General features: G+C 36.4%; 1 protein-coding gene across 2 annotated transcripts in view; it reads left to right on the plus strand.

The window, feature by feature from the left end:
- LARS1 (leucyl-tRNA synthetase 1) overlaps window positions 1-2880 on the plus strand; it is a 74160-nt gene extending 71280 nt beyond the window's left edge. For both annotated transcript variants that reach the window (XM_055428731.2, XM_055428729.2), the window contains exon 32: window positions 2478-2880. In XM_055428731.2, the coding sequence (XP_055284706.2) occupies window positions 2478-2683 (206 nt within the window). In that variant the 3' untranslated portion in view covers window positions 2684-2880. The remainder of the gene's footprint in view (window positions 1-2477) is intronic.
- The last annotated feature ends 6607 nt before the right edge of the window (window positions 2881-9487 follow it).

Genomic DNA, 9487 nt, shown 5'->3' on the forward strand with positions numbered 1-9487 from the left:
TTTTCTTCAGCTTGTCTTTTCTCACTGAGCTCTGGCATAATTCTTACTTCCTTTGTTATTCTAGCAGTGGATAATGTTATCATAAAGTGCTTTAAGTTTGATATTAGTAGCTGCTGTGAATTTTGGAAAATAGAGAAACATTAGGGGGAGTTTGCAATTGATATTCCTCCAAGTATCTACAGAAGAGCTCTAAACTTAAGTCTTTTCCAAAAGCCCTCAGGATACTTTGATATCTAAGGGAACTGAGTATGTGAAATGAGAAAGGAGTGAAATTCAATAACATACTTCTCTACCTGCTATGATAGCCAGCAAGTTGTCCAATTAGTGCCAATTGTATTGAGGGTGATTATGATCTACGTCCAGGAGGAACTAGGAACTAAAATCATCATTTCACTCCACAAAGGCTGTGGAGTAACTATTTGATGATAATGACTTTAAATCACTCAAAACCCATGCCACATATGAACTAATAATTTGGAGGTGAAAAGCTCCATTTCGCATTATCAATCCCTAGGGACTTTCAATCATTCTCATCTTTTCTCTAAGTGCCTTAAATCTTGTGTAGTTGCAGACTTAAATTTCAACATTTTCAATGATAAGACAGGTCTGGGATAGGAAAAGATAGTAAAGCCACTAAGAAAGCCCCAAGAATTTTATTTGGAGTAATGAAGTACATGGGGAAACATCAAAGCAAATGTGTTTTGTCACTTAGGAGCCTGATTGGGTATTAAGGCTTCTTTGAAATAGTTTGATTCAGAATTGCTTGGAATGATGAGGGAGGTCTGTTTCAGAGAGATTGAGACAGAGAGACAGAGGCATATCTGCAGTAAAAGGCCTTGTGCATAAAATCTGCTGGCAGGACTTGTCATTGCTTTCGTAAGAAAGTAATTTGATACTACTGATGTGCATGTTGAATTACAATAGCTATTAAAGTGAATTGTATTCCTCCGCTCAAATAAGACCATGGCTGTCATGAAGACTGGGCCTGCTCCTTTCTCATTTTAATTTTCAGGGCTTGTGCTGTGTATGGGGATAGATTATATAGCCTCTGCAGAACCTCTGTAAAGACTCTTTGGCAGGATTGCCTTCATGGTAGTTGCAGGTAATTGCTCTGTAAACCCTCAGATCCCTACTCTAAGCTTGTTATCCTTTAGTCTTTGTTTCCCAAGGATAATAGAATGCCTGGATAGCTTGTATTCCTCGAATAGCTGCCAGCTGCATTAATGTCTCCTTTTATCTTTTTTTAAAATCTTATCCCTCTCATGCTAAGAGTCATAGTCTCAAGGCAGCATGAGGGAGTATAGCTCACGGACCACCCAGCAATCTACTTTAGAAAAGGGTGGGAAATAAGTCAGAAGGTATCTTCAGTTTCTGTAGATCAAGTTAAGCAAAAACTAGCCATGCTACGCTTAGAAAGAGCATTAAGCCCAGAATCAGCATTTGTAGTCATTTATGATGTTTTTCCATTTTGTAAAATAAAACTACTGGAAAAGACTCTGATGCTGGGAAAGGTTGGGGGCGGGAGGAGAAGGGGACATCAGAGAATGAGATGGCTGGATGGCATCACCGACTCTGTGGACATGAGTTTGAGTGAACTCCGGGAGTTGGTGATGGACAGGGAGGCTTGGCGTGCTGTGATTCATGGGGTCGCAAAGAGTCGGACATGACTGAGTGACTGAACTGAACTGAACTGAACTGAAAATAAAACCATTTGATGTTGAAAAGTTTCAGAATTGCTGAAATAGATACATTTCTTTTGGGCTCGGTTGTTGGCAGGATTGTTGCATCATAAATTTGTTCAAGGGACAAGTGCTTTCTTTGCCAGGAGCCATCTTATCAGCTATCTCAAGAGCAAATCAGGAAGATCTCAAGCAGGGGAGGGTTGGAGCTCATCCAGAAGCTCAAAATTCTAAAGTCTGTGCCCTTTCCCTCTGTTCTTCTCCTTTCCTTGTCTCTCATAAGCTTGTTAATACACTTTTCATCATTTAAGCAAAACAAGAATCTGGTAATGCTGTTTCTTAAAGTAGTAATTCTTTTTCCAAAATTATCTTCCAAAAGAAAGCTACAATTCTTGCACTTTTAAATATTCCAAGAAACAAGACAAGAAAAGGAAAAAAAAAACTTTTAGGTTTTTTAATGTTCTGAAAAATGGTTAATTGAAGTGTATTAAAAGTGACTTGAGAGAGCATGTAAGATAATGCTCAAAAATATACTCAATCCCTCCCCTTGGTTTATAATTCCAGAAGATGTGTTATACAGAAGTTCTGCCAGTTTTTGATCTGGGTAAAAGCCGATAGAGGATGAAGATTTGTTAGATTTATCTTTGCTTTCTGAGTTTGGGTCCTGTTTAATAACCTGATGAAAATATTTTTTAAGATATAACGAGTGTGTTTAAAACATGAATTATGAGACTCAGGCATGGGTTTGAGCCAGTGACTGTAATTAAATGTTCGTATTGCTACTTTATTTTGCTGTAGACCTTTCCAAAGTGAAGCTGATGAGATTTGACGATCCAGTGTTGGGGCCTCGGCGAGTTCCTGTTCTGGGAAAAGAGCACGCTGAAAAGACCCCCATTTCTGAGCATGCTGTTTTCCACGTGGATCTCATGAACAAGAAAATTCATCTTACTGAAAATGGGCTACGGGCAGATATTGGTGATACAATGATCTATTTAGTTCATTAAACAAAGGCACAGGAGATTTATTCCTGGTTTCTGAGGATATTACTGCTATGATTGTGCCTGTAGGTAGACTCTGAGAACCTTAGGCTGGACCTAAATAGAGTTAATTTCTGACCATCAAATTCTGCATGTACTCATAACTATACCAAGTTTTCTTCAATTCCTGGACCTAATAAATTTTTTTTTTCTTTATTGAGGCCTCAAATAGAAATAGTTTGTACCATCTTTGTTTTTTGTTTTTGTTTTTTTAACAGATATTTGCTGTTTCCCAGAAGCTGTGAGTACTTCAGGTTAATGCAAAAGTGTCAGTATGCTTCTTGTATGAGTTGTACTTCATGTTATTTATGAGGGCTAAGGAGTAGCTAGCAACTTTTTTATTACATCTATTATGGAGTTAGCTGTTTTTCTTTTTTAAAAAGAAGAGTAATTAGATAATCAGTTTTGCTTTTTAAAAAGAACTCTCATGATAATTTTAAAAGAACAAAGTGAGAATATTTTGATTTGATTGTGATCACTCAGTATTTTGTATAAAGAACAAATAGGTCTTAAAATAATTTTTTTTAGCTTTGATATATTCAGTTAGCCACCAATAATATTTTTTCAAGGCTAATATTGATAATTTATAAATAGTTATTTGATTATACTAAATTTAGGTGTTTTAAAGGAGAGGATTTTTTTTCTACTCTCAGAAATCTGCATTTATCAGATTTGCCTTTAGTCTGATTGCGTTTAAAGATCAAGCCAACTGTATTGCATATTTATTTTCTTATTCTTTCTGGAATGTCTTTAGATATTGTCTGTGTCATTTCTTTTCATATGAGGAAAAAATATTAGGTATTGACTGATAGCAAGAAAAAATTTGCATTTCTTGAAGGATTTCATGTGGAGAAAGACCAATTCTGATAATACTGCTGCTGCTGAGTCACTTCAGTCGTGTCCGACCCTGTGCGACCCCATAGACGGCAGCCCACCAGGCTCCCCCGTCCCTGGGATTCTCCAGTCAAGAACACTGGAGTGGGTTGCCATTTCCTTCTCCAATGTGTGAAAGTGAAAAGTGAAAGTGAAGTCACTCGGTCATGTCTGACTCGTAGCGACCCCATGGACTGCAGCCTACCAGGCTCCTCCGTCCATGGGATTTTCTAGGCAAGAGTATTGGAGTGGCTTGCCATTGCCTTCTCCGTCTGATAATACTAGGAAACTTGAATTCTAACTTTCAGATCATGTGAAGAGATTTTATTGAGCTTCCTTAGTTTGCTTCATACAATTTGAGATTACAGGGCCTAGTTGAATGCTTTATTACAGATTCATTAAGACAAATCATAGAATGTTAGAACTGAACGATCCTTTAGAGATCATCAAGTACCTATCATTGTTTATCTGCTAGGAGCAGGCAGTATAGCAGAGTAGATAAGATTACATGCTCTGAGGTCAGACTAAGCTAAGTTAGATTTCCATTTCTTCCTCTTGCTACTTGCGTGCTTTTGGCCAGTTACTCAACCCATTTCTTCATCTATAAAATGAAACTAATAATGTGCCTACTTTCTAGGCTTATTGTGAGATACTCTAGAGGAAACCATCTAGGAAAATCTTACATATATGTTAATAGCATAGTGCCTGGCAAGTGTAAACTTTCTGAAATGCTGCTGCTGCTGCTGACCTTCAATGATTGGTACTGAATACTACTATACTACTATATTAGGGTATAGTAGTAGTAGTAGTAATCAGCTTAGGAGTAATAGGATTACTATGTCTAATAATCATGTCATATTTGTTTGGTTCTTTTGGGGCAACTAATTCGTTTGCCCTCTATTAGATTCTTTTGTTGCTCCCTCAGTCTACATAGCTATAGTTACTCCCTAAATCAAAGTAATCCTTCCTGAGGCCTAAACAAAGGCTACTTAGGTTTAACTTGGCAAATTAAATGAAATGTGCTTGGTCAAAAAAAGTAAAAGGAAAATAATTTTAGTGTTGTGAGTGGTTGTGCCTGTTTTAATAAATGAGCTTATGAACCTGTGCTTCCTTGGATTACAGGTGAGTTGGGATTCATGGATTCTTTGTTCCCTCAGTTTCAATTCCAATCTCTCTCTCTTAGAATAGATGTCTTGCTAGACTAATATGTTTTTTGTGTTTAAAGATATGTAAGTTTTGTATAAGGAAGCCTCTAAATGTAAGCCTATTATTTTATTTGATGCGCAACTGAAAAAAACAGCAATTAATTTAAATACTGAGGGAAAAACAAGTTGCACTGGGCTTCTTGTATTAATATCATAGGAGGTGGTTACCTTCCTAAATGACCAAAGAAACAAAATTCATCAACAAAGCAAAAACCTATGTAATCACCTCGCAGTCAAGGAATAGCACAATGCCAGCACCTCAGAAGCCTCCACCCATAAAGACAAACTTATGGCCCAGTGTATGAACAGTCTTTATACATGTTCCATGTGAGATTTAAAGAATGTTTGTTCTGCAGTTGTGGAGTTCTGCATATGTGCTTTAGGTCATAGTTGCAGATTGGATTGTCCAAATCTGTATCCTACTCTTCTGTTTTCTTAGTGTACTCTCCATTTTGGAGACGTCCTAAATCTCATGACCCTAGATTAATACATTTCTCCTCTAGTTCAGACAACTTTTGTTCTATATATAATATTTTATGATGTGTTTGATGCTGTATATAATATTTTGATCTACATAAAACAGTTTTGGTTTTATATGTGTTATGATGCTTCTGATGTTATTCAGAAGTCTTCTTTTGGTTAGTGTTCATATAGAATATCTTTTTCTATCCATTTACTTTTAACCTTCCATAGCTTTATTTTCTTTTTACATTTTATTTTATCAAATTTTAAACCTATCTAAAAGTTAAAGTAATCAGCCAGTAAACACCCATATACCTATCACTGAGATTTATCAGTTATTAACATTTGTTTCATTTGTGCTTTCTCTTTAAATATACATTTAAAAAATTTTATTTTGGAATAGTTTTAGGTTTATAGGAAAGTTGCATCTAATGTATGGAGTGGAGAAGGCAATTTCAACCCACTCCAGTACTCTTGCCTGGAAAATCCCATGGACGGAGGAGCCTGGTAGGCTGTAGTCCATGGGGTTGCTAAGAGTTGGGCACGACTGAGCGACTTCACTTTCATTTTTCACTTTCATGCATTAGAGAAGGAAATGGCAACCCACTCCAGTATTCTTGCCTGGAGAATCCCAGGAACAGAGGAGCCTAGTAGTCTGCCATCTATGGGGTCGGACACGACTGAAGCGACTTAGCAGCAGCAGCTGCAGAAATGTATGGAAAGTTCCAGTACACCCTTCATTAGTTTCCCCTAATGTTAACATTTTATGTAACCTTGATTCAGTTGTCAAAAATAAATACTATTGGTACACCACTTTTAACTAAAGGCTTCATTAGGAGTTTACCAGTTTTTCCACTGTCTTTTTGCTATTATAGGATCCTATCCATGATACCACCTGGCAGTTAGAATATACTTTTTAAAATTTTTGAGCCATTTGACAGTAAGTTGCAGAAACCATGACAATTCATTTTTCAACACTTTAGCATGGAATCCCTAAGAACTAGGACATTCTCCTGTATAAAACACAATATACACATATCTTGCCCAAGAAATGTAACATTGGACATATATTTTATATGCACAGTATAGTTTAGCAATATTAGGTAATAAGTGTTCCTAATACATGAAGTAATAGAATTTCTAAAATATCAATAAATTTTTTTCAGGATCTATTCAGAGATTAAGCATTACGTTTTGTGTTCATGTCTCTTGATCTCCTTCACACTACAACAGTTTCTCAGCTTTTCTTTTTTAGTCTTTTGTCACAGTAAAATTTTTGATGGGACTCTATGCCAGTTGTTATTAAGTTTGCCTCACAATCTAGATTTGTCTATTTTCTCCTGGTTGAATTCAGATTTAAGTCTTGGCAAGAGTACTACATGAGTAATATTTCCCATTGCATAATGTATTCATGATTGCTGGATTCATATATTGTTGGCATATTCCTATTACTGATGATGCTAAGTTTGATCATTTATTAAAGTAGCATCTTCAGATTTCTCAGCTGAAAAAGTGATCTTTCCCTTTTATAATTAATAAATAGCCTATAAGGTGATATTTTAAAACTTGTGTAAATATCCTGTTTGCTGGGAAACTTTCAGGAAATGGTAGCACTCATGGATCATTTTTCTGCCAGTAACTACACTGGTATGAGAGTTCTTAATTTTACGATTTTTTTCCTCCATTTATTAGGTATCATTCTTCTGTAAAGAAGAGATTTCCCCTTTGTTCCCAGTTTTTGTCTTTCTTCATTCTTTACAAACCACTATGGACTGATGGATTCTTTTTTCATATATGCCATAACCTATTACTATTGTTGTGCTTTGACTGTCCAAATTTTCCTGAGTTATTACCCAATGGGAGCCCCTTCAAGCTAGTTCCTGTGTCCTTTTGCTGTCTCCTAGTCAGTCTTGGAACATTTCTTTGCTTACTGGTACAACAAGAAGTTTCCAGCTCACCTTGTATTGTCCTGTCCCAGAGCAGGAATCAGTTTTTTTCTCCTAGGAGTCCTGCTTCATTTTAATGGAGAATGATATTAAGAAATCAAGATCTGGGTGTTTTGAGTGCTCATTGCTCCTAATTTTTTTTTTTTTTTTTGGTCTTTCCAGTGGACAGACTAAGAAATATATGTATACATATTTTTAAAATCATAATTTTATCTAACGCCACAATTCTTCCTTGCCTTCTTCCTGAAAATATTTGTATCTTTCTTCTTAGAGTGAGAACTCTGATTCCCAAGAACCTCAGTATATTTACTCATTTGGTCTGTTGGTAATTTTAAAATTACCAATCCAGGGCTACTATGAACAACAAGTTTACTAAGTAGAGTTCAATATAGAATTTTTTTGGGAAAAATTTTGCAGTTCTTTATGTCCTTAAAATGTTTCACACTAAAACATATAGACAAAGTTCATATGTTACCTGAATGAATTCCTTTTCATTTGTGGTTTTAATACAGTCATTTGTTTCTCTTTTCATTCAATTTTATGCTTTGTTTTTTTCCCTTTTTATTTATTTTTTGAATAATTAAAATACTTAACACTGTTCAAAAGTCAAAATTACATCCATTCAGAGAATTTTTCCTTTTTTGTACCACCTTCCCATATTCTGTAGCTAACCATTTCATTAGTTTCTAGATTATCTTTCCTGTGTTTCTTTATCCAAAAGCAAGCAAATGTTTATTTTTATGTGCTTTACTTCCTCTTTTCTCATTAAAAAGTAGATATTGTTTTATACCTTGCTTTTTTAACAACTTTATTTTTTGATTAATATATATGTAAATATTTTTCTATTTTAGTTCATGGAGATCTTTCTTTCTTTGTCCTCCTCCTTTTCTTCCTTTGTTCCCTTCTGTCCCTCCTCTTCTTTCCTCTGTGTTGTAGTGTTGTAAAGGTGTACCATAATTCATTCAACTAGTCTCTTATGAATGGGCATTTAAGTTGTTTATAAATTTCTGATGTTTTATAGAATCTGTATAGAATTATATAGTGACAGACTCTGGATATGTAGTTTTGTATTTGGGGAAGTATATCTTAATAAATTTATAGAAGTGAGCTTGTACATTCAAGAATAAATGTGTATATAGTTTTGTTAGCAGATAATCTGGGCAAAACATATTAGGCAGAGGGTATAGCAGGTGTGAAAGCTCTGAGGCAGGGGCATGCGACGTGTTCTAGGAATAGGAAAGAGGCCACATGAAGAACAGGCCTCAGGAGAACAAGTGACCTGTCCATATCCTATACACCAGTGGCAGAGCTGAGTTAAGAGTCCTGGCCTCCATGTCTCCAGTCCGTTGCAGCACACGTATTAGAGAAGGAATGCGTGCATGAGAGACAAGAATGCATTTGACCAAGGCCAGCGATGTCAGGGCTGTTAGGTCAGAAGAGGGAAAAGTTTCTTGGATTCGAGTCAGATAAGACTTCGCAGATGAGGTGGGACATGAAGGGTGATTAGGGTTGGAGTAGCAGCTAGGAGAGAGTAGAGCCGTGTTTCTAGCTTTTAGAACTTTGTGTGGATGACTGCTTGGAGATGAAAGCAGATGCATGGCTTGTTTGGGAGATGATGCCAGGAATGGAATGTTTATCTTGGCAGAATGAGAGAGAAATTGGAAATAGATAAGTTAGCAGTAAATTGGGCATTATAATGATTCTTGGATTCTAGGCAGACATTCGAAGTTGATTTAATTACCGCAAGAATCATTGCAAATTTTTGAGGTGGGAATAAGATGACATGTTCCTCCATGTCTTTTATAGTTTGTGGTAGTTGTTTCTGTTTTTCTCTTGAAAAAGTCATTCACTTAGTCGTTTTAATGACTGCTTCAGTTCAGTTCAGTTCAGTCGCTCAGTCGTGTCCGACTTTCCGCGACCCCATGAATCACAGCACGCCAGGCCTCCCTGTCCATCACCAACTCCCGGAGTACACTCAAACTCATGTCCACAGAGTCGGTGATGCCATCCAGCCACTAGTTACCTATGTGCCTGTTCTCAGTGTTAGCTGATACTTTGTTATGCTGTTTTCTCTTAGTTTTTTTGGACATTATTTCACATTTGTCTTAGAGAATACTCAGTTGCCACCCAAGATTTGTAGCATCAATTAAGTTTTCTAAGTGCTCACTGCTCTCCTTAGAACTTAATTGGTTTTAAGGTAGGGAGGAAAAACCCTGCACACTTGAAAAACAAACAGGATCGGACATGATCCTTGCTCCTAAGTAAGGACTTGAGGAATGTGACAA

The sequence above is a fragment of the Moschus berezovskii genome, chromosome 8, assembly GCF_049115385.1.
Source record: "Moschus berezovskii isolate FMDL1 chromosome 8, NW_MosBer_1.0, whole genome shotgun sequence".
Classification (NCBI taxonomy): Eukaryota; Metazoa; Chordata; class Mammalia; order Artiodactyla; family Moschidae; genus Moschus; species Moschus berezovskii.